Raw genomic sequence first — 26,076 nt, forward strand, 5'->3', positions numbered from 1 at the left:
CTTGGTCTTCATGATGCTGTTTGTTTACTAATGTTCTATAACAAACCCCTGAGGCCTTTACAGAACAGCTGCATTCATACTGAGGTGAAATTAAACACTGGTGGATTCTATTTACTAAACAGGTGAACACTGAAGTCATTTTAGTAGATTTCATTTAGGGTTTTCCATATGGGTAACATACAAAATGTACACCAATTACTTGTTAAAAGGTTACGAACATAGTGAATAATTTCTTCCATTTCAAAATGATCTACTACTCGGTTGCCCCCTCACTTAAAATCCCAGTAAAATCCATTGAAATGTGCAGTTACAAAGGGAGACAAAAGGTGAATTGGTTCATGTGATTTAGTGACTTTTGCAATATACTGTGTATGCTTACAGGCATAACACTACATCTGTTAAACCACCTTTACGATTTCTGGGATTCGCTTTGCACACATTCCTTATTTTTGTTGCAAATTAGCATTTTCATGCACAATTGCAAATGTATCTGTAACAATTATATAATCTTTTATAAAAAGTTATAAATATTGCACAAAAACAACCCTAAAATGTGTTACAATATTTCCATAAAATACCCTAAAGATTACCCTTAAGTAATTGGATTCTAATCAGGGAGACGTCGATGGAATGCTACGTCTTTCACAACAAGGTTTCTCCTTGTCCCGTCACTGTTGTGTTGCTACACTCTTTGTCCCAGATGTGATCCCCCACCTCCACAAACCCCAAACTATAGCCTGAGTTGACCGCAAGCTACTAATCGAGTGACATGGAACAGCAGTCAGCCTCATTATGCGACAGAGCTTAATTAGAGTGCTACACAGTCCGTCTCAAACCGCAGTCAGTCACTATTTTGGGACGCTACTCGGCCCGGGTCCTGGTAAGATCCAGAGCACGGCCACGGCTTACAAACACAAATTGGTGGCCCAACACACGGCCTTGCTTGAGGTATTTCAGCGTATATGGAGGTATATTTAGGCAACCCCCACGTGTTGGATGCAAAGCGTTATGCATGCGGCTTTGGCTGCAGCTTTTTGGTTTGTATAATATGGTTCAAGTGTGGCCTTAGCTGTTTTTTTTTGATAAAAATAAATATTTGGAGTTTGCAAAATTGGCTTGAACTCTACTTCCCTTGTAAAGATCACCAACCATTTATGCTTCATATATAAATATCCTTGAGGACCCCTGGTCTGTTCATTGGTCACATGGGAAGGGACTCATTCCGCTGCAGAGTGACCTCGGTGTCCGTATTGTATCGCAGCCTGCCGTTATTCCTGGTGTCCGTGATTTGTTTTGGACTGTACGCTGTGTAATTTCAATGTCTGGTTCAGTGTCCATTTTTGTGGATGCATTTCAGTGTGTGTGGGGGGGACAAAGCTGTAGAAAACAATTGCTATAATGTCCCTGAAGAGTCAGGAAATAAAACGTCTGGGGCTTTTCTGCTTTGGGTTAGTTTCTCCTGTGGTGCTCGGCTACAGGCGGTGATCGTTTTCTATTTTTCTATGGCCCTTGGAAGTCCACTGGAAAAACAAACTATGGAATAGATCCTGTGCCATGAATTGTCTCTCTGTCAGCACAAAGCATTCAGATTTCTTTTATAGATCATCCCACAAGTGGTTTATGCCAGAAAAGATAACAATCACAAGTAGAAACAATTCAGACATCATTTTGATTGATTTAATTTCACCTTAAAATGTATTTATATCTTCTGATTGGAAGCCAACACTGCATTCCCTCAGCAGTAAATATCTCTTATGAACAGAGATTTTACACTTTTAAACTTCAATATTCCCATCTCAGTGTGTCATGGTTTGTTCAGCTCAAAGGATTTTAAAAAATGTAATTCTACATTGTTATATTTCCCCTCGTTGATGTTACGGTTTCAAATATGCTTGCTACGGCTTCACTCTCAGACTGGGAACACTACGCTCACGGTGGTACGGTTGTTATTCACACAGTAGTGACACCCAGCCAAGCTATTCACGGGTCGCTAAAATGATTTACCTATTTCTGTGTAAAACTTGGCCAAAACATTATGGGACAAAGCATTTTGCCAACTAATTTCTTCCTGTTTTTTTAATCATCTCTCCTATTGTTCTTTGGACTTTATAAAACCTCTGTCCTTTCCATGCTTCTTCCCATTATTTTTGCCACCTCTTTCATTTTTTGTCTTACTATACTCTTTATTTCTGTTTTACTAAACTTAACATTCATATTAACTAATGAATGTTTGATGCTCCCCTTGGCTATCGTATGTGCCATTTCATTCCCCTTAACTCCATAATGTGGTGGAACCCATTTAAAGGTAACTGTAAGCCCCATCACATTGTTTCTACTTTAGTTGTACTAAACTCTGTCATACTCAGGCTCAGTCTGAATACCCTCATAAAGCAAGGACTGGAAATATGTCAGTGGTCGCCATGATGAGTGCTGTCCGAATAGTGCAGTCAGTAGGAAAATTAGCCTGTATGCTCCCTGTCATGGCTAGTTTTGCCTAGGAACCCTGCGTCATCCCCTACCAGCACTATCCCTTTAGGTATCCTTTGAGTGACATGATGTATCAGCACAGCCCCCTCATGGAAATTAACGTAAATGTCCGGAAAGAAGAGATTGTGCACTTTGTAGTTCATTTTTGGAAAGCTGCAGGCCTGATTTGACTCGCAACCCTGTTTCCTTCACATAGTGATGTCAGGGTTAAAGGCCGCCTGAATTCAAGCAGTCCGAAGCTCCTTTCCTTCTTACTGTTGACCCTGTAAAGGAACAGGACCTACGAGCTATTATTAAGGGTGCTTGGATGAAGCCCCCGTGTTTTTGGCTTCAAAACAGGTGGCATCAATCAGGTAACTAAGCTCAGCGTCCAATCAACCCTGAGTTAAGCACAAGCATCATGGAAGAAGACTTCATCAATGGAACACAGATTCTTTCTGGGCCCCGAAAGGAGTGCATCCCATTACATTGGCATATAGATGTCAGCAAAATAAACCATACTATGTGTCAAACACTGGTGTGATGATCCAGGGATGGTCTATTCAAAGACCTTAAAAATGCTATTTGTGCTCAAAACCCTCAAATCAAATAGGGCTAAATCAGAACACTTTTGCAAAGCAGAGTGGGCTAAAATCCTTCAACACTTGATGGTAGTTGTATTTGAAGGTGGCGAAAACTATTATTAGGTTTAAGTGGCAATCACATTTTCACATAGGACCATGTTGGTTTGATTGGCTTTTTTCTCCTAATGAACAAAATCATCATTTGAAAACTGTAGTTTGTGTTTACTTCAGTTATCTTTGTTTGATATTATCATTTGTTTAATTGTGTGACTCACTTAAGGGTGGCCCAAAAAAAAAACAGATGTTAAGAGGGGGATGTCATTGTAGCAACATAAATAAATAAATAAATAATTAAATAAAATGTTTTTAAAATGCAATAATTTGTGGTGTTGTTTTATTGCCCAAAGCGTACATAAACTAAAAACATGGGAACAGTTTTGCTTTGCCTTCAGATGCCATAAAACCAAAACCACAGCATCAAATCTGTTCCCTTTGACCTCGCTCAGCTTTACATTCGTCTTCTCTGTCAGCTGTCTCACTCGCAGCCACAAACAAACTCGGACGGCAGGCGTTGCTTACTGCATATTTCCATCTGGTCTCTGAGAAACCATCACCTGCCAGGCTTCCCCGATTCCGCCGGATGTATCCGCTTGGCAGCGCAGCACCACTAATTATACCGATCCCAGTCTGGGCCTTGAAATTCCCATCTTGCTTGACAGAATATTTTTGGGACAAGCCCAAACTTTTCTTCTCTCTTGATGTCTACGGCCCATCTGTTGTTCTTTTACTGGGCTTCCACGGCTTTTACAGCAAAAATAATCATACTTTTAATCTCTTTTTAGACAGCCACATATGTTCTCAAGTCAGATATAGAGTTGATTTTAATTTAGATGCCCCAGTTCTTGAATGTGTGTATTTGCTACAAATGTGGCTTCTTAGTATTTTTAATGAGGATTTGGATGTTGACTCGGTTTGTGTTTTGCCTATTTTTTTATTTTATTTTTTGCATCCTTTGCTATAAAGTATCAATATAACTAGCAATAACAACTCTGCCTTGACTTCTTCCATTTCCGTCTGCCCAGTCTGCTTTCTGTCAGTCTCCCTGAGGTTGGTGTGTTGTGGTTTGGACGCTAACATTTGCAGACAGAATATCAAACCCCACCACATCAGTGCGACTTGTGGCCAGTGACCTGTGGCTGTCTAACCCGACCACAGACTGGCTCGCAACTCGTGTAAACAGACAGAACCTGACATGCACCAGCAAACAGGTGAATGTAAACAGGATTGTTTTTTTTTTTTTTGTTTTTTTTTACCACATTACCTGCGTTAAAGAAAGAAAATTGCATGCCAGGAGAGTCAGATGTTCTGTTTTTCATATATGTGTTTTTTTTTTTTTTTTTTATTTAGATCTTTGATAAATCAGTTACAGTAGTGGTGAGTTTTACAGCTCTGTTTTGGGCTCTTCTCCAGCCTGCTTCACGTTCTGAAATAAAAGAAAAAAAAAAACATTTTCTGAGTGAATTACAGAAGAAAAAAGTACTATGAGAACAATACAGAGGTGTGCTTTTTAATTTACAATTTCTGAAGCATATATGTATATCTCTAAACAAAAGAAAAAGTAGCTTTAGCTGAGGGATATAAGGTCAGGAATATTCCACACAATGCCTAGCAGCAGTATAAAAACTCCTTATACTTTTAGACATCAATCCCAACTTGAAATGGATTTGAACAGTTTTCACTTGAAAGACCGGTCCAGATTATCAGACATATCTGATTTTCCGATGTTTTTTACAAATAAAAGCCTTTGCTGTACACACACACACGTAGTGAAAGGTGCTATGATCACTGCACGTCATCCTAACAAACCCTTTTATCCTCCACACAGTGAAACGTGGTGGTGGCAGCATCATGCTGACATGATACTTTGCTCCAGGTGGGACAGGGAATCTGGTCAGCGCTAATAAGGATGCATGGAGCTATGTGCACTGGGGTGGCGGCTCACCTTTCAGCTAAGCTGGAAGAGATTTACCCCTATCGTTCTGATCCACGCCTTAGTTAGGCGACATAAAATCCCACAAAACACACCGAGATATACACAATTCTTTTCTTGAATATGAAGATTAAAAGGAAGCAATGTTGCCCTCACTATTGTACTGTACCTAATGCCTCACCCTGAAGTTTATTAGACTTTAATGTGATGAATTCTGATATTATTCATATAGAGAGAGCCTTTATTTGAATAAAAATTGAATTAACTGGTTGTGGCTCATGCCTGATTTATGACAGCCTGGTTTTTACTGTAACTTTCTTCCTGTTAAATGGGAGTGATTCCTCTGTACTTCTCCTCTTCCACTCTCACCAAGTTCTTGTTCTATATCAGGACTATCTGACTAAATTAGGGCCACAGTTACTGAAGGCCAACAGCTCATACAGCAATTGAAGTCATTATGTTAAAAAAAAGGATTAGAATGACCTGTTACCTTTTTATTTTTATTCTGGTGTGTAAATGCCAGATTCCTGAACGCCTTTTCAATGAGTCAACCATCCAACGTTCATTGATAGAGATTGCTTCTGCGAAGGTTAGTGGCTTTTATTCAGTGTTCTCACTATCGCACTTAGTCGTTGTCGGCCACTAAACCCTGTTCTCTCCCCCACAGTGGTTCCAGAGTTCATTCCTGTCAGTTCCTGTTCCAGCTACACCAGCTCATTCAATAAATAATTTCTGTGTCAGGTGAATTATCTGGTCTCCAGACTCTGTGAGCATTACAGTTTTACTTGTTTCCTTTCACAAAGACAACAGAAGTGTATAAGAGAGTTTTCTATTTCAATTAGCAGCCTTACAATAAAAGCTGGTAGACAGCTGGCTTAAGTGCGGTCATCTGTGGTCATCTGTGGTTATTCGTATATCAGTGATTGAATTGTCTCACAGATAACACAGATACATAGAGACATTTTCCTTTTCTTGTGGTTCATGATTAGTGATTCCAATTGCAATTATAAATTAAGTTTGTTAACATTTACTGGTGGCTAGTCTAACTCAGTTTCACAACTGGTTTAAACAGCTACCTTTTATGGTAAATAAGGTTAATAATTATTTTAGACCCCCAAATAAGCGACTGCATGCTCAGAAATGAGCCCAAAAAAAAACACGATTCACGCAATTTACAATGACTTGGCAACAGTTCCAAAAACCATTTCACATGATGACCATAGCTATTAGCTATTAGCTATTAGCTATTGCTATTAGCTATTAGCTATTAGCTAGTAGCTAGTAGCTAATAGCTAATAGAGGCTTCCATAGTAGCTGTTACGGCGAAGTCTTTGTAATTCATTTAGTGCAGCACTACATGGCGGGCCAGTGTGAAAATCTAACACACTGGAGCTTTCAGCGATGTTGTTCTATAAAGTAATAAGCAGTAAGAAATCTGACCTTGTAGAGGGTGAATTTTACCTCCAAACTATCCACCCCAGAAGTATCACTGCTCTCTGTCTCTTCACATTTAAAAAAACAAAAAAAAAAAAACAACGATATATTCACATTTTGATGACTTGAATGTTTGAGCAGTCGATTGTACTAACGTGTTACCAAGTGGGTTGGTATTAAGCAGGCATTGAGCTGGGTGTCTTTTTATTTTGTTGTTTTTAATCTTCCTTATGTGTGATATAAATGTTATTGTATTCCCACAGTTAGAACCTATCCATAAAATGTGACGGTAACACAGCAAGAGACCAATATATGATAACGGCTCACCTTCAGCTCCCCATGTAAGAAAGACTGACAGAAGTCCCGCACACGCTCTGTGGAGATCTCTCCTTCAGGTAGGAGCCACTTCATGTCAGAATCCCCATCATATATCCCAACTCGAGGCAGGTCTGTTGACTTCAGGCCAAAGTAGTTGAGTGACTTGAAATTGGACTTTACGCCTCCATTAATGAGCACGAATAAGAGCTGCAACACAGAGGTTTGATTACATTACGACATGATCAGTTATTTTTTCTAGGACAGACTACCAAAAAAAAGAAATAACTGGGAGTCTACTTGTGCTATAACTGGCCAAATAGGTAGGCGAGTTAAAGTTTGAACTGAATCTATATTTCACCAGGAGAATTTGTTTTGGGAATCTCTTCACCTTGCCACTGAACTCGGGAGCCAGAGCTCCCAGTCGCTCCTTGAGCTCCTTGTAGCCTTTACTCCCCCTGTTGGCAAAGAGCACAAGGTGTGTCTTCACCTCTGAGTTGAACAGGCCCACGGCTGTCTAGGAAAATGAAAATAGAAGCAAATAAAAACCCCGAGACAAGAGATGGCAGACATGCTATTTCCACTTGAAATCCATTGGTTTTTCAGACTTCTAACTTGACCAGATCTACTGCAGCGCCTCAAAAACTATTTGTGCACATTAAGCTTTTCCATGTTTTATCACATTACAATCACAAACTCTGCTGTGTGTTATTGGGATTTTAGGTCACAGGCCAACACAGAGCAATGCTTAATGATGCGATGCAAAACGCACAAATGAATGTAGAAAACTGTCTATTAGCTGTCAACTTCATTGGGTATGAAATGGCGAAGAATAGGAATAACCAGCAGGGCACTCTCCATTACTCGTGGTTTAGTTGAACAAGAATTGGTGGCTAATGTGGTAAATGTAAATAAAATGAGCACGCTATGCGTTGACAAATGTTTAAGCCCAGACTAAAGCCGACGATTACAGCAGAAACTAGCCAGAACTCATGGCAATGAGAAATATTATGTAAAATTACTACAAAATTGAATAAGGCTGCGGCTGAATACATTTGGACGGATCCTAGTCTACACTGTGAAGAAAATACTTTTTGTATTGACCACATCCATGTTTACCCGGTGAAAAAAGCAGTTTCAGATTAGAATAATCCCTTATTCATCACTTGGAGGAAATAGTTCAGTGTATCAGCAGCAAACCGACAGGTAAGCAGAAGCACACAGATGCACACTTAAACAAGCAATAGAATTAATATTACAAAATAATAGCGCAGCTAAATTAAAAGCACATACCGGTACCGGTAAAAGGATGTTAACATTCGTTTTAAGGGTTTTAGTGTGTTGTCTACTATGTTTACTTAGAGGGAAGTGACATTTTTTTTCTGGAAGTGAGACTGAATGGCATTCTGCGTATTGGTTTTGGGTTAATTAACAAAATAAACAGTTTGTCCTGTAACTGGCAGGTTGCCGGCTCGATCCCCCGCTCCAACTGTCTTAGTTGTTGTGTCCTTGGGCAACACACTTCACCTGCATTGCCTGCTGGTGGTGGTCAGAGGGTCCGGTGGCGCCGATGTATGACAGCCTCACTTCTGTCAGTCTGCCTCAGGGCAGCTGTGGCTACTAACATAGCTCACCACCGTCACGGTGTGAATGGGTCAATGACTGATTGTAAAGCGCTTTGGAGTCGTCTGACTTGATAAAGTGCTGTACAAGTACAATCTATTCACCATTTTCTTAGTATTGGTGCTGAGTTGTAAATTTTTTATTGGAACAACCCTACTCACCACTTGGTTGTACTCTGTGATGTATCGGAGCTCGTTGATGGAGATAAAGTTCACGAGCCCATCGGCATCTAACTTCTTGGCCTCAGCAAGAACCAGGTTCTCCTGATGGTTATCTGCCTGGATCACAGGACATTTATCATCACCTCTCTCACAAAACCTACCGTACCCCTAATAATAAAGACCTACGAAAAACCTTTAGACTGTGTGAAGTACTTTTCTGAAGAGGGTGATGGTTTCTGAAGAGATGCTGAAATCAGTCCACACCTCCTTCTCAGTGCACATAGCTGCAGGGACAGCGACGATTTTCTGGGAAGCTGCCAGAAGTTCCTTATAGCCAAGACTCTCCTCGCTCTAAAAAATAAGGGAAAAAAGCACAAGATAGTTTTCAACTGTTTCATATCACTCTATCTATTCTCATTCCTTCAAAACTATGTCTTAATGACATATTTGGGCTCCTTCTTGGCCACTACTACTGATCCGCTTCCATGAAATTGTAATCATTCTTATATAAATCTTATGTAACCTGACCAAGACTGTCTGTGGTTGCAGGGAACACCGGGGACTGTTGGTGGGAAAAGAAATGGAAAAGTAAAAGAGAAAAATGGAGGGTGCCTCAAAGAGTGATGAATCATCGCTATTTTTGAGATTCTGTTTTATGAGTTCTGGCAATCTGATTTTTCATTTTGAAGCCTCCGTGTGATTATTCTCTGTGAGTCACTGCTCCAATATTTTGGTCTCATGTTGCTTCCAGCATTCAGCTCCGTTCTATCCTCAGATGCTCTTGCTCCTCCGCTCTCCTCCTCGTGAGCCTTCTCCCTGCACTCGCGGCTGCGGACATGAAAGTCCACAGAGCCAATCCCACAAGTCTTTGTATATTTCCTGTCGGGCCTGCCATCTTCCCCCGAATGCAGAGTCTGGCCAAAGAGGTTGGGACAGAAGGCCACCGCTTCTACTCTGCCAAAGGTGTGGTGACATTCCTCAAAATCTGTTCGTGACAGGAGGATTATACCGATCAGGTTAAAGGATTATTGCTTTTAAGACGTTACGCTTGTCCTGCGTCAATTTGTATAATCATATCTTGCTATGTTGATGCCAAGATGATGAGTGACCAACTTTTAGCCCATTCTTTGTAAAATACGTAGCTTAGTCTAAGTACGACTGGATGAAGAGCATCTGTGAACATCACCTTTCAAATTTTGCAACAGATTTTCAGATGCATTTTGTCTGGACTTTGACTGGGCCACTCCACCACATCTCCACACTTTGATCTAACCCAACCCTTGTAGCTCTGGGTGTATGTTCAGAGTCAATGTCCTGCTGGAAGGTGAACTCTCACCTCGGTCTTAAGTCTTCGGGAGGCTCCAACCGGTTTTGGTCCTTGATTGCCAGGATGTACGTACATCACCAGGATTAGTACCATGACGTGGTAGGTGTGCAGTGGGGAGGGGCAGTTATCACACGGTTGATGACGTGGCACTGGTGCCATCTATTCATTAGTAGCTAGACAGGACGAAGGGCAGAGAAAGAAGGCACAGCATGCCATGACATGATGTATATGGTCCAGGGTCAGGAATCAAGCTGAGGTCAGCTGCGTTGAAGATCTCCATTCATACCATATGAACGTCCATATATCAGGAACCTGGTCTACCACTCATCCGGGGTCTTAACTATAGTTGGGTCTTCAAAGCCTGACGCATTGTTTACTGTTTCAATCTTCTCCACAACTTTCTCCCAGACCTGTCTGCTGTGTTCCTTCATCTTGGTGATGGTGTTTCTTCATTAACGTTCTCTATCCAGGTTCTGAGGCCTTCACAGACCAGCTGGATTTATACTGAGGTTAAATTACACATAGCTGGACTCTCTTAGCTGAGTAGGTGATTTCTAAGGCCAGTTGACTGCCTGGGCTTCGTTTAGTCTTATTAGAGTTAAGGAGGTAAATATAAATGCACCTAAAAGTTTTCAGATTGTTTGGAGATCAGATTATAAAGAGGACGACTCTCATTTTCTGATTAGATGGCTTCTGACAGCATAATTAACTTCTCTGACCTCCAGGAATCCGATGACCACCACTTCAGCGGAGTCGATGAAGGCCTTAACAGCTTTTGCATCGTCGAGCCTTGGAAGGCCACTCTCTGCGAAACAAAGACATGTGATTGACTGCATCAACAACCCTGCACAGACGTTGTGGCTCTGCTTTCCATTTCAAAACCGTTGAGCGAGACTCCTAGTGATGCTACCAGCAATAAGACCGGACAAAGACCCAGTTCTGCTCACACTGACACAAACTGACCAAGTGTTTATCATGTTTAGCCTCCTGAATTAAGTGTGCATGTAAAAACATTTTATTTAAATATTTAATTAATCAAATTTAACCACAAAATTCCAATCTGGGATTCAATTACAATCAAGGCATTTTTAAATGATTGGTGGAGTCCCTGACAAACCCAAACCACTGTTATATGTTGATTTTTGTATCGTCTGTGATTTCATACCTACTGCTAGGGCTGGGCAATAAATCTAATTCATCGATTCATTCAAAGTTGCAATTTATGAAGATTAAAGTTTTGGAAAATCAGGATTTTTATTAAAATATTTTTTTTTTACACTCCTTGAGCTGCATTTAAACTTTGCACCATATTTGTCCTGAAAGCAGAAATTGTTTTGGTAACAGCATGAATTTGATTGATGAATCAGATTTGGTATAATAAAATCAGAGATTTTATATCACCCAGCCCTGCCTACTGCATAACCAGCAAGCTGTTTGAAAATCTCTGCCTGTTTTATGTGCACCTGCTTGAAAAAAAAAAACTGTTCGGCATGCCAATCATTGTTGTTGATAGAAAAATGTTCCAAACGTTTCTGGCACAACTTCACCAACCTTCAAGGTGCATGAAGAGCATAAAGGAACTGGTCGATAAAAACTTCAGCAACACTTGAAGGTTCTGGAGCACATTTTATTGACAGACCAACGCGTTTCGGCTTGTGGCCTTCTTCAGGAAAAATGTTTCCCACAACAATTTAAGTGTGTTTTGACCATTCCAGTGATGCTCATTGAAAGAGAGACGGGACTAGCTGCTGTAGCGTCCGGTCTGTGGCACCATGTGCTGCTCTGCGCTCACTCAGATATCACCTGCTGTCCTGGGAGAAGTGAACAGTGAGCAGCTGAAACGCTACTCTAGTTATATTAATATGTTTGAAGCAAAGCACTACGTATTTAAAGCAGGGGAATAACTTTTTCTGAAAGTTTTCTCCACACATAACTAGAACTGCAACAAGAATATAGAATAAAGGAGAATACACATGCTAACATTAGCCTTGAAACACTGTCGCCAAGAGGAAGATGCAAGTTTCCCCGTACTCTGGTGGGGACCGAACTTCTGTCGCCGACATGAAAAATTCATTTGAGACACTGTTATGTCCAGAATTATTCAAGGTTAAAAAACAAAACAACTGGACTTTTTTTCCGAAGTTTGAAGACGTTTTCGCTTCCCATCCAGAAAGCTTTCTCAATTCAAATGTCTGGAGTAATGTGGAGTTCCAAGCTTTATATTATTGCTCAAAAATATAAAGCTTGGAACTTCACGAACGTCTTCAAACTTCAGAAAAAAGTCCAGTTGTTTTGTTTTTTAACCTTTTTTTTGCAATGATCATGACTTGGATGACTTAGAATCTTCACCAATTATGTCCATAACATCATCAGTAAGTGAATTAATCTGGACACAATCTCAGTACTTATCTAGAACATGTAGTTCTGATTAAACTTAAGCCTGTTATTTTACAGCAGTTTAAAACTGCGGAGCTATTAAACATATACATATCTATATCTACATCTATATATCTACAGCTATATCTATAGAGATATTTGATGAAGTAACAGAATGGAACTATTAGTGAAACCTCTTTGGTCAGGCCAAAGATGCCGACCCTTCAAATGGTCAGATTAGTGTTTCAGCCAAACGTACTTACTGAGATGTCCGTAGGAGTGATCCCAAACAGCCTACTGCTGCAAAGGCAGCACTAAACTATTCAGTGTGAGTGGCAACACTACAGAGAAGAAGCAGAGAGAAACACAGAGAAGATCTAATGCAATTTACCTTTTTCTGTGGCAATGACAGAGGACAGCAGGAGGGTCATACACAGAGTGAGCAGCATGTTTGGAGCGATTTAACTCACAGGGAGGAAGGTAAAGAGAAGGCCAACCAGGGCAAGCCCAGCACACTCTGGGGCTGCTCCGTTCTGTGTCTATCTGTGACGGCTGCCACATGGCAGGGACTGCAGCAGCCTCGCTGCGTTGTGATTGGAAGCTATGTGGGAATCAGCCAGGTGTTCTTCAGACGTTGGACAATCAGCAGTTTTAGACTACGTGTCACTGTGCCACAGGAGACACGTGTGTGTGTACTTGTACTTGCAGCTGAGGGAGAACATATTTTTCATATTTTATCACCAAAGTGAGGACTTTGATGTAACGTAAGGACCATTTTTTTGGTGGGCAAGGGGTTAGATTTAGGATAATTGCCAATTAGGCTTAGGTTAGTGTCAGATATATACTGGTAAAGGTTAGGGTGGGGGTCAGGGTTAGGCCATAGAAAGGGCTGAAAGTAAATGGAAGTCAATAGAAGTCAAGGCATGGTCCTCAGTAAGTATTTAAAACAACTGTGTGTGTGCACTGCAAAAATGGATCTAAAAATAAGTAAAATGTTCTTAAAGTTAGTGTATTTGTCCTTGATCTGAGCAGGTAAAAAAATTATTTGCCAATGGAATGAGATTTTTGCACTTAAAATAGGAACAACTCATCTCCATCATCTTATTATATATCTTATTTCAAGTGCAGGATGTCTAATTATCTTATTTTAGGAGTAAATACTCATTCCATTGGCAGATAATCTTATTTACCTGCTCAAATCAAGGACAAATACACTAACTTTAATAACATTGTACTTATTTTTAGATCCATTTTTGCAGTGTGTGTTCTGGGACCGTAATATAAGGATGAGGGAGACAAAGATCATATGGTCAGTCCCACTAGTCTTTAATGCTTTAATGTGTTCACACGTTCACATTCCTTAACTGTCTCACTTTAAGTATGGTCAGAGAATACAGGATGGTTTGAAAGCAGCCTCTAAGGATGCTTGTGTAACCTGTGAAGTTTAACCAAAGTGTAGTTTTCTACTTTCACCACATGATGGAAACATATCCTAGTTATTTAACTTCATGCTGAACAATGCCATGTTTTTCTCCCCAGTCACACAGGAAATTTGTTTTAGTTAAAGACACTATTAACCCTTCTTGAAGTATGGATTACTATGTTTAATTTATTATATTATATTATATTCCAAGCATTATAAAGTGATATGCAAAATCGATTCCGTTCTGCTACTTGAAGTATAATACTAATCATTTTGTTTAAAGTTAAATCATGAACTTCATACTTAAAATGCAATCATACTAGACACATACAGCATTCCAGGTGTGGCACAATTATGTTTTTTAAGGATTTATTTATAGATGACACCTTTGCATAATTTGAAATGCTCCAGTAGAGTAGGAACAAGGACACATTTCTTTAGATACCTCTACCCCCGTAGTTTTGCTAAAACTTACTACTCTTTTCCTAATGCACCAGATGAAAACATCTTAGACGCCATTCTAGACTGGGAAGCAGAAATTAAAGGTCGTGTTTCAATGGTCTGTAAGATTATTTAAAACAGCGCTCTGCCTTCCTTTGATAAAACAAAATGAGCCTGGGAGAAGGACCTACAAATTTCACTCACAGAAGAAACGTGGTCAGAATATCTGCAACGTATCCACGATACATCCCCATGTCCACGATATTCAAAGTTTTGCATCGTTTACATCATCCTAGGCAAAAACGATTGAGGTTTTATCCTGACACTGATTCAACCTACACACTGTTTATTAGATGCCACCTGGGCCCTGCTTCTTCTGGTCATATGTTCTAAGATTGACCATCGTTATCCGTGTTCTGGGGCCATATTTGTGACGTTTTCTCATATATTTACCATACCAAAATCAATTATATAGCTAATAGCTATATAATTCATATATTTCATATATTTACCATACCAATATATTTACCATACCAAAATCAATTATAACCCAACAATTACTATTTTTTGGTGTGCCAGATCATATTTCTATTGCAAAACTCCTGGCTAATTTTATAGCATTCACTTCACTACAAGCACAAAGGTTTATCCTGTTGGAAGTTGGAGAAACCCCCATCATTTTCCGACTGAATTAAGGAGATGCTCTCCCTTATTCCTTGAGAAAAGCTCCGACATATTAGGAATAAATCTCGTCAGAAGCTTATTGATACCTGGGGCCCATTCATTGACTTTTTTCTTACGCTCTCATTCGCACCATCACAAGGGCCTCGTTTATAAAGCTTGTGTAAGCACAAAATGGGGCCGGAAACTTTCATACATCACTTTCCACTCAAAAGCAAAAACAAAAAACAAAGGCTTGACGGGAAAATGTGCGGTCCTCACAGCAACTCTGACCCAGGCGTACGCTCATTTTGGAGACTGGGGAACTTGTCTGATTCATCTCAGACTTTTTACTCCATATCAGACTTTAATCTTAGATCGATTTTATCATAAGCATACAAAACCACAGTGTTATTCATGCTTGCGCTGGTGACACACAACTGTATATATTTACCTTTCAAATAAATAAATACCATAAGCCAACTTAAATCTTAAAAAATTAAGTCCCCACAACACTACATCACGGTTTTCTACCATCACATTCCTCTCCCCCTGATCTCCAGAGTGAAGTGTGCCACAGAGTAATAGATAAATTGTGACAAGGTTACTTTAATTGCTGTAAACGGTCAACTACACTCTTGCGTAAAGCTGTGCAGTGGATGCTTTGGCACTAATGGAAGACCTTGCAGATGGGAGAATTAGGAGGAAACGCGGTTTCAGGGATCAAATATATCCTGGCCAATGATGATTTAACGAGGTCTTTTAATGTGGACATCTGTGCTTTTACCTCTGATTTACACCTTTAATAAACTCCTCAGTGAGTACTTTTCTCCCAGTTTGTTTTTTTTTTTTTCTCTGTGGTTGCCATGGAAAAAAAAAAAACCCTCAGCTGACCCATTTTAATAGACATTAACATTCATGAGGTGCTTTGCATTGACCGTTCATGGTTGAATCTGGGCGTGTAGAGGGTAGATAGTAGGGCAGAACCTGGTGCGTAAACATTCAGGTACAGCTGTGATCTATAAAGGAGAATTGTGTGCACATGTTTTTATTTTGGCCACAATTTCCAGAGGCCTGTTGGAGCTACGTTCATCTGTCCAAACTATCAGATGGCGGTATAAACATCATGGGAACGTCCAGTCATTAGCAGTTCTGGTTCTGTGTCCCTGATAAGAGTTTTGCTGTGAAATGTGTGCGTCAACCTCAGGACAAAAGCAAAGTACATTAGGAAGGTGCTGGTTGAAGCAAACCTGACCCGACACGGGTTGATAGGCCACTCAGCCAGAAAGAAGCTGTTACCCCAAAAGGAGAAAAAAAAAGGCCAGATTACAGTTTCCAAATGCACTTAGAGGCTCTATCTCAGCTGAAATGTTTGTGTGAACCCATACAAGATACTTTGAAAATACATGTAAATGTCTGAATTTCAAAACAATTTAAGGATTTTCTCTCACTAGTCTTGTATTCAGCAAATAGAAATAATTTTCTTGAGTAGTTCTCTTGAGATCGGAAGGTTGTGGGTTCGATTCCAGGTTCCTCCCATCTTGTGGCGACATACCCTTGAGCAAGGCGGCACTTACCGTAACCCCAAATTGCCTGCCGGTTTGCGTATCGGTGTATGAATGTGAGTTTGACTGGGTGAATGTGGCTTTATAGCTTAAAGCACTTTGAGTGGCCAGCATGTTTTAGAAAAACACTATAAATTCTGTCCATTCACCATTCCATTTGATGTTGGAAGTGATTAAAATATATTTACCATAACTACATACATCTACGTTCCTACCCCCATCTATGGTCACGAGCTTTGGGTCGTGACCAAAAGAACGAGATCCCGGATACAAGCGGCTGAAATGAGTTTTCTCCGTAGTGTGTCTGGGCTCTCCCTTAGAGATAGGGTGAGGAGCTCAGTCATCCGGGGAGGACTCAGAGTAGAGCCGCTGCTCCTCCACGTCGAGAGGAGCCAGTTGAGGTGGCTCGGGCATCTGGTCAGGATGCCTCCTGAACGCCTCCCTGGTGAGGTGTTCCGGGCACGTCCCACCGGGAGGAGGCCCAGGGGGAGACCCAGGACACGCTGGAGGGACTATGTCTCTCTGCTGGCCTGGGAACGCCTTGGGATTCCTCCTGAGGAATGTGGACATCTGAGAGGGACATCTGGGCCTCCCTACTGAAGCTGCTACCCCCGCGACCCGACCCCGGATAAGCGGAAGACAACGGACGGACGGACGGACGGACGGACGGACATTTGTTTCATTTCAAAACAGCATTACATAAGCATAACTACAAAAAAAGGTAATATAAATAACAATTTATATGAAACTGGACTTTATCTTAGAAAAAGACTAAATTCCCTTGACCAATGCATGAAAACACAATTTTTCTTGGAATCCTTTGGACTTTCTCTTTGAACCATTAAAACCTAAACACGTTCTTAAAAGCCTGAGAAAGCGACTGTTCTTCTTTGGAAAAGCTGTGCCTGTTGTGTTTTTGTCTTGTACAGAAAGAGGTTTATAGGTGGTGTCTAACCAAAGAGAGGCACATTAAAGCGCGGTTATAAAGTTTGGTGGGAAACTTTATGAAGTTTAAAGAAACAAAAGTACCACCAAAGAGTCACGATCCTTCGTTTATTTCTGTTTTACGTGCCATCCTCAGCTCCCCAGCTCGTCTTCCCCCCAACTGTTTGATATTCTGTTGTAACTCATCTGATCTTCGTCCTGTCGATAAACGTCCCTGTGTATTTAACTTCCAGGTTTCTGACTCTCCATCGCTGGATTCGCCCGCTGGTCACGTCGCTGCGTTCCCCCTGTCACCTGGGTTTGCGCGTGTTTCTAAGTTCTGAGTTATTTATTAAAAGAACCTCTCTGCATCAGGGCTCTGCATCACTCCTGCCGCACTTTGGGTCCTCTACAACATCGTACTTTGACATAAAGAGAAAGAAAGCGATCCTGTAGGGAAACTGCAGAGAGGCAGGAGAGGAAGCACAATAAACAAGTCAGACAATGGGAAGCACACAAGAAAAAGACCCACAGTCACTCTAAACCTCTTCAACATCTCCGAATATGTTGCTGAAGTACAAAGAGAAGCGAAGTCCAACCAATAAATGACGTAAAACACATTTACTGCCTAAAGAAGTCGAGCTCTCGGAACAAATGGACAGAACTGGGCCTAGATCAGGCAGCATGAGTGGAGGAGAGTAAAAAGCAGGTCCTAGAACATCAGACAGGAGGTAAAAACTAACTGAGACACGTAGAGGACGCTTATCAGGAATCTATATGTCATTCCATTTTATTACGTGAGCAGCCATGTCTATAAATCCAGTTCCCTGTGGGAACGCTTGTTTGAATCATTGTCTCATCTGACTCATATGGACAGGAGGAGAATTTCAGATTGCACCTGCAGAAATATATTTACCTAGAAAAATGGTGAGGTTGTGCTCTTATTTCCCCTGCTGTATGTTGCGTATTTGTCAGGATCCCCAGGAGTTTGATTATTTGGCGTTAGGCTCCTGCAGTTTTGCCATGAGTTCTGACTTTATATTATTATCAGTCTGTTAGGTTCAGGGTTGTCACCTTTTCTCCCTTTTAACATTTTGCCCCATCTTTTTCTCTTCCTTTTCTTTCTCTTTTACCTTTCTGTTTCGGTGTCCATTGAACTTGAGATAATCCCCAAATAATATCTAATAAAGTTTTTTGTATATTTAGCACTATAGCGAAAGCAGTAATGCTCCACATGTGAAAGTAAATCTGTTGGGCTCTCTTTGGCAATTTACAAAAGAAAAATAATTCTATATATTAGGCCATTTCTTACGAGTATGCACAGAAGTTAAAATGAAAAAAAGGTAACAGGACAAATTTAATTGTGTCTTTGAATTTAATTTATTCGGTATAAAAATCTGCAGTTGATGAGTGATCCGACAACACGATCAAAATGTTTCTGAGCTTTTTTGCAATGTGGGAGTCAGTCTGATCAGTTTCGTCGTCTCAACCCGCTGTCTTTTGCTCCAAAATAAATGTCTCCCCAACCTTATTTTTGTAATTGTAGCAGACAGTAATTAACGCTACTGTGGGGTGCTGACACAGACGCCGTGCCGGTAGTAAAGCTGGCGTTTGCAGCATTCCTGACACAAAAGGAATGCCAGAGACCTAACGGGAGAGAACAGGAAGGACAGGAATAAATCTGACATGTCAAACTCCTTCAGGATTCGTGTTAAATGTTCCTCGGCCTCACAAAGGACCATGTTCGGGATAAAATTACATGCCAGCTTTCTCATATGGCTGGTGCTGCTCATAAACATCGTTTATGTGGCGTTATAATGGGCAGAAATGCAAAAACCAGTAAAAATAGTCTCGCTTCAGAAACAAACAAAAAAAGAGTTTGTGAGCCATTTGAATGTAAATTGTACAATATTCACAAACACTTAAAAATCTAAACACTCCTGGCTGTAACATATTGTTATGAAAGGAGATGATGTCCTTTGATAAAATCGTCCAGTGAAGATGAACTCGTGTAGAGATTAAAAAGCCTCCACAAACTTGGAACTTGGAGCGAGCTCCGTGTCCTCAATCTGTCGCCGCACATTTATAGAGCGCCTAAGAAGAACGGGTCACATGGTGACCAGAAGCCACGGGCGGCCATGCTGTAATGTATATTTACTGTAAGGTCCCATGACACATGTGTGGCTGCCTCACCTGTTCTAGAACAAACGTGTGAACGTTTGCTTTATGGCTGAAAAAACAAAAGAAATCCAACAATGAATGGGGTATAGATAGATGACACGGTCTGTAGGCCATCAATAGAAGTAATTGTGTCCATGATTTCCATTTTTTCAATACATAAGGAAAGTAAAGTTTACGCAGCAAGAGCTTTTTAGACATCTATAAAACCAAGTATTTTAAAGCAAAAATGATAAATTCCCAGTTCTTGTCCTTCATTTCTACCTATCCTCTTACAAACAATACATTTGCAGATAGAACACCAATGCAGCTGTTGCAAGTGAGTCTTTCCTCCCTCCCTTTTGTTCAATTTCAAACTCTTTCAACTCCTTCCTGGTAATAATTAGCGTGGGTGGTCCCGGCTCAGCAGCGGGCAGAGCTGGCAGTGTGTGCAAACAGAGAGCAGGGTACTAGCTTCAAACATGGCTGATGTAATGCAGGTGAGCCTGAGGCTAACAGATTACCGCTAATAGGACTGAGGTCGGCTTTGTTTTTTCCTCCACCATCACTTACAAAACCTCTACCCTCGTTTGGCTTTATCACAGCCTGCGTGTGTGTGTGTGTGTGTGTGTGTGTGTGTGTGTGTGTGTGTGTGTGTGTGTGTGTGTGAGCTGACTTACATAACTCACACTTGCTACACTGAGGTAGCGTGACACTGAGAAACAGAACATTTACAGTGACTTACAGTTTTTGACTCAGCTTTATTCGTATGAACAATATTCCAGCAAAAGACGGGAAGTGCTGAAAAGTAAATGCAAACCAGACGGCTTAATCTCAAATGCTACATGTGAGTAATATCTTAAGGGACGCGTTTCCAGTTTGATTGCGCCTGGCAACACTTGCTGTGTGTCAGTGCAATGCGTGCTTGCTCTGACACAACTCTGACACTTAGTATGTCAGAGATTACTGAGGCACTTGGGACAATTACCTAAACTTTAACATTTTTAAATTGAGTAGAAAATTCACGCGCAAGTTTATGTCCATTTCATCAGCAAAACACTAATGTGTCTTAATGCAAACAGGCTCGCTAGCTGAGAATTTGCGCAGGCAGTGTGTCTCATTATTTTTGCAAGTAACCTTTAATTACTTTGCAGTTAGTCTGACACAATGCAAATTACATTTTCTCTGCTGCTGTCATTTTTACCACTGTAGTGAAACCAACAATGAGCTCGTGTCTCTGTTCCTGCTCTCAGCCACGTTCTCACTGCCTCTAAACTCCCGACTTTTCCCCACCTGACCCTCAGACGAGCGCGGCCTTTCCATCCAGCAGCTGTTCATTGTTCCCAATCTTTTAAGTCGTCCCCTCCGTACCCACACTCGTGACTCTGGTGTTATCTGTTTGATCTTCAGCCGTAACCCAAACCTTCAGCGTCCTTCACGCTTACCTCAGGTGAAGAGATGGGAAAAAAGGTCTTCATCTTTTGTCGCATCCGTCCGTCCGTCCGTCTTCTTCCGCTTATCCGGGGTCGGGTCGCGGGGGTAGCAGCTTCAGTAGGGAGGCCCAGGCGTCCCTCTCCCCAGCCACTTGGGCCAGCTCCTCAGGAGGAACCCCAAGGCGTTCCCAGGCCAGCCGGGAGACATAGTCCCTCCAGCGTGTCCTGGGTCTTCCCCTGGGTCTCCTCCCGGTGGGACGTGCCCGGAACACCTCTCCAGGGAGGCGTCCAGGAGGCATCCTGACCAGATGCCCGAGCCACCTCAACTGGCTCCTCTGGACGTGGAGGAGCAGCGGCTCTACTCTGAGTCCTCCCCGGATGACTGAGCTCCTCACCCTATCTCTAAGGGAGAGCCCAGACACACTACGGAGAAAACTCATTTCAGCCGCTTGTATCCGGGATCTCGCTCTTTTGGTCACGACCCAAAGCTCGTGACCATAGATGAGGGTAGGAACGTAGATCGACCGGTAAATCGAGAGCTTGGCCTTTTGGCTCAGCTCTCTCTTCACCACAACGGATCGGTACAGCGCCCGCTTCACAGCAGACGCTACACCAATCCGCCTGTCGATCTCCCGCTCCATCCTCCCCCCATTTGTGAACGTGAACTTTTGTTGCATCTCATGCAAAATAGTTTAGAAAAATCTAATCTTTTTGTTTGAGTACACCTGGGTTATACATTCCTAGGTTAAGAGATAAACTTAACAGTGCCACACCTATTTAATCTGGCAAGTCAGATTGATAATGTTGCACTCTACCTTCTGCACATTATCAATCTGGGACTGCTCCCATCGAATCAGTTTGGGGGAAGGAGGGACATTCAGCAGAACTTTCCGAGCTGATTGGATGAAGCAGAATCACCTACCAAAGGTTGGTTTTAGCCAATCACAGTATCAAAAGAAAATGTATGGTGGAGGATCTGTGGTGCTGTGAGGCTGATTTTCTGCTAACAGGTCGTTGGTATGTTGCGAGCACATGGGATTGTGAAATCTTTGAACAAATGATCTGTCTTCCTCAGCCAGAAAACTAAAACTAGGTCTTAATTGTATCATGGTTTTGGATGATGATCCAAAACCATGAACAATTCAACACAGAAATGGTTGATCAGTAATAAAATCAAACTTCCTCCACGCCAACAGTGTCCCAGACCTAAATTCTACAGATGACTTGTGAGATGAAGAGACGAGACTCTAGATTCTGGGATTCAAGGAGTCATTTGAGTAACTCGGTTACTGAAATTTCTTCCAGCCATTCCTCTGCCTTTCAGGCTTTGTTAAATTCGGTTTCACTATTCAGTGAACTGTGACATAAAGTGTAAAAAATGTGGGATCACTTTAAGCTTAACAGAAAAGAAAACACAAATACAGTGTGTGCGCAAAACTGAATTAGGATTTCCATGATGGCTCGACCTTGATGCCGCAGCAGAACCGGACCGCCTCGCCATCACAGAACCCAGCAGGAATTCTTCTGTGTATCAGAACGTGGCCGAGGAAAATGTGAGACCATCTTTAAAGAAATGGATCAAGTTGGACAAGTATTGGAGCCTCCAAGATGACAATGACCCAAAACATACCAGCAAATCCAACAAGGAGTGGCTGAGCGTTAAGAAAGAGAAGCGAGCTTTCCTCTGACCGATTTCTGAGGCTGGTAAGGGCCACAAGAAAAGGGGATACCACTGGCTATTAGGGGCTGGTAGACACAATTTGGTTGATGTCTTTGGTTCAGACTAAAACCGCTTGCATTGTTGTTGGCTTCATGCAACTAAATCTTGCTCAATAAATAAAACAGATAAAAATTGTTATTTATTTTAAATGCAGCATCTAAACCTTCAACTTTATGTTAGACCCAATCCCAACCATGTTATTTAAGGAAGTGTACCCTTTGATTAATGCCCCCATTTTAGACATGATTAATCTATCCTTAGTAAATGGATATGTACCACAGGCTTTTAAAGTAGCTGTTATTAAACTTTTACTTAAGAAACCCTCTCTTGATCAAGATGACTTAAATTACAGACCTATATCTAATCTTCTTTTCTTAACTAAAATTCTTGAGAAAGTAGTTGCTAATCAAGTATGTGAACATTTACAAAGTAATGACCTACTTGAGGAGTTTCAGTCAGGCTTCAGAGCTCATCATCGCATTACTTATAATTAAAGTGGCTCGTGTTACCCTGAGCTATCTCTGTAGTTATGCTGCTATAGGCTTAGGCTGATGGAGGACATCAGGGCCTATTTTTCTAACACTGTTGAGTTCTCCTACTGTTCTCTAATTTGTGTTATTTGTTGTTATTTAAACTTTTAGCTCTCTGTCATTTTTCTCTTTATAGTAGGTGCACCTGGTCTGGCGTTCTGTTAGCTGTGATATCATCCAGGTGAGACAGATCATCATTGCCTTGCCTTGCCTTGCCTTGCCTATAACATAGAAAGGATTCATGGATCAATGTGTGTTTCTGTGCTTTTTTGTCTCTCTTGTTGTGTCTCTGCTCTGTCTTCTGTAACCCCCAGTCGGTCGAGGCAGATGACCGTTCACACTCAGCCTGGTTCTGCTGGAGGTTTTTCCTTCCTGTTAAATGGGAGATTTCCTCTCCACTGTCGCTTCATGCATGCACAATGTGAGGGATTGCTACAAAGCCGTCAACAATGCAGACGACTGTCCACTGTGGCTCTACGCTCTTTCAGGAGGAGTGAATGCTGCTTGGAGAGACTTGATGCAATCTGTCTGTATGATTTGATCGAATTTGACTTTGTAAATTGCCTTGAGATGACATGTGTTGTGAATAGGTGCTAACTAAATAAAATTTAATTGACTTAATTAGACATCAATGTGTGGATATTTCTTAAAGAACTGCATGGTAAATTTTTCACATAACGTTTATATACATATTATGTATTTAATGATCTATTTCTTTCTCTCTTGAGGGGCTCAGGAAAAGAAGGTAAGGAAGGAGATCATCAGAGCTCATCATGTGCGTTATTTCCATCATGGTTGTCAGTGAAAACATCCAAAGCATCCTGGGTTCTGCTCTGTTTGAGCCGGTCAGCTGTGGATGTGGACAACATCAGATGAAGACAGATTTAGCAGAAATAGAAACGAACAAAGGCTCAGAACACACAGCTGCTGTGTTTGCCTACCTTGACCAACATGGACAAATCCCAATCCTATTAGGCTGTTAGCTGCTCACTTAGCCTCAGCGTGAAGAATGATGGTGTCATGTCAGGGCAAAGTGACAAGCAACACCTGTGGAAGCCCTGCACTTTGTCTTGTTTTCTGATTTACTGACATCTTCACATGCTATGTCATTTTGACAGGAAGAAGTATGTGAACAAACATTTATATCAATGTTAATGTTGCAGTTGGCGACACGTTGGCTTTAACAGTAATATCATCTTTATTGTCATTGAAACATACATTACAACGAAATTTGTTCTCTGCTTTTAACCCATCACCCTTGGGGAGCAGTGGGCTGCCATGTGTGGCGCCCGGGAAGCATTCTGGGGTTAAGGGTCTTGCTCAGGGACCCAGAGTGCAGGCGCTGGGGATCGAACCGGGTACTTGCATCCTTCGCTGAGTGCAAGCGTGCTGCTCTAACCACTAGGCCAACCCTCCCCATACACCGAGACGCAGCTCGGTAGGCAATTTGGGGTTAAGTGCCTTGCCCAGGGGCACATCGACATGTGGCAAGCTGGAATCGAACCCACAACCTTCTGATTGCCAGACAACTTAACTCATTTACTCATTAGCTCTTGTGGAAACAGTCTTTCAATTAGTCAGTGTAGGTTACTGGTGGTTCAGAATGAATAACAGCAACAGGTATTTTCATATTCATAGTTTAATATTGGGTTTAAACATTATTTTAAGAAAAAAAATATAAATATTTATTGTATGAACAACTTTTGCTTTGGCTGTTTCTGCTGACATCAATGGCTGACACTGACAACTCAAGCTCCCATGTTTTTTCTACATGTCATATTAAAAGAATGTATGTGCAAAAACATGGCAGTTTGGGGTAATACCAATGACCACAGGGCTGTGTGATATGAAATTATATGTAGGCTGCTCCTCAGAAACTGTACCTTTGCATGTGAATCAGCAGTTTTATGTTTCAAAGGTTTAATAATGCTGATAGGCTAAATGCACTTTAATATGTTATGTAGCAACTTCCAGGCTCCTCCCAATTCCTGGATATCGACCATTGACAAACTAGTAAAGTTCTTATGCTCTACACTACTTCTTTAGCCAAAGTGAGCCTTTCAAAATAAAACAATATGTGACAATGCTCCTTTTTAAAAAAAAAAAACAAACAAAAAAAACATTTTAACCACACATTAGTAGATTTTTAAGTGTTTTAAAGCATAACTTCAGTTTGTAACAACAACGAAAACCTACCTGCTAACGTTATTTAGGTCACCTGAAACGTAAGCAACATGTTAGAAAGGTTAGCAATGCTTCTCAAACACTCTTCATTTAAACATGAACTAAAACGTAAACATTGATTTCCATTGGATGAGCTGGTCGTGCCCATCGGTACGGGGTATGATTGTTGTTCATGTTTTCAGAATTTTTATTTTCAACAGAACCTGAGAAAATGGCGGCAGTCGTCGTTCTGTTTTTGTACTTGTTTTGTGAGTTGTCACAGCAGCGCCCCCTTTAGTAGCTGGTGCTCTGGGGAAAGGCTTATGATGCTGAAGTGTTGTTGTTAGCACAAACGTTTTAGCGCTTTGATATCATGCATCTACAGCTTGAATGAAAAGGTCAGGTTTGTCCTGCCAGTCAAGCTGAAAATCAGCCAAGTCCAGTCATGAAATTATTAATTAGTGCATCGTTGGTGATAACGCAATTGATGGCGTGTCACTTTTGCCTCGGAGGTCGGGACAAACGAGTCGCAGATTACATCATCTCCTCCTTTTTGAGTTCCAGTTTCCCTTGTTGGACAGTAGGGAAAAAAACATGAACGCTTGCATTGTTGTTAAAACAATAACAATGACAATCACGCTGTTCTAGGCAGTATTTTGTGCAGATAAACAGCTGAAACATCCCGTCTGATGAACATCAAAGGTAGCGCCTGTACTACTGACTAAATGTGTCATAAATAACAGAGAGCTGCTACAAGCAGATAAAGATATTCATCATGAATACA

The 26,076-nt window shown here is 41.2% G+C and overlaps 1 protein-coding gene across 1 annotated transcript; it reads right to left on the reverse strand.

Annotated features, from left to right (window-relative positions):
• Positions 1 to 4,410: 4,410 nt before the first annotated feature.
• LOC105936695 (endoplasmic reticulum resident protein 27) lies at positions 4,411 to 12,807 on the reverse strand. Its single transcript, XM_012877651.3, has 7 exons — positions 12,668 to 12,807; positions 10,620 to 10,705; positions 8,787 to 8,924; positions 8,574 to 8,690; positions 7,181 to 7,306; positions 6,802 to 6,999; positions 4,411 to 4,533 (listed from the first exon to the last, which is right to left on the reverse strand). Exons 1-7 carry the CDS (start codon positions 12,723 to 12,725, stop codon positions 4,492 to 4,494), a joined length of 765 nt encoding a protein of 254 aa, XP_012733105.3. The 5' UTR covers positions 12,726 to 12,807; the 3' UTR covers positions 4,411 to 4,491.
• Between the last annotated feature and the right edge of the window lie 13,269 nt (positions 12,808 to 26,076).

This window comes from Fundulus heteroclitus, chromosome 5 (genome assembly GCF_011125445.2).
Source record: "Fundulus heteroclitus isolate FHET01 chromosome 5, MU-UCD_Fhet_4.1, whole genome shotgun sequence".
Lineage (NCBI taxonomy): Eukaryota > Metazoa > Chordata > Actinopteri > Cyprinodontiformes > Fundulidae > Fundulus > Fundulus heteroclitus.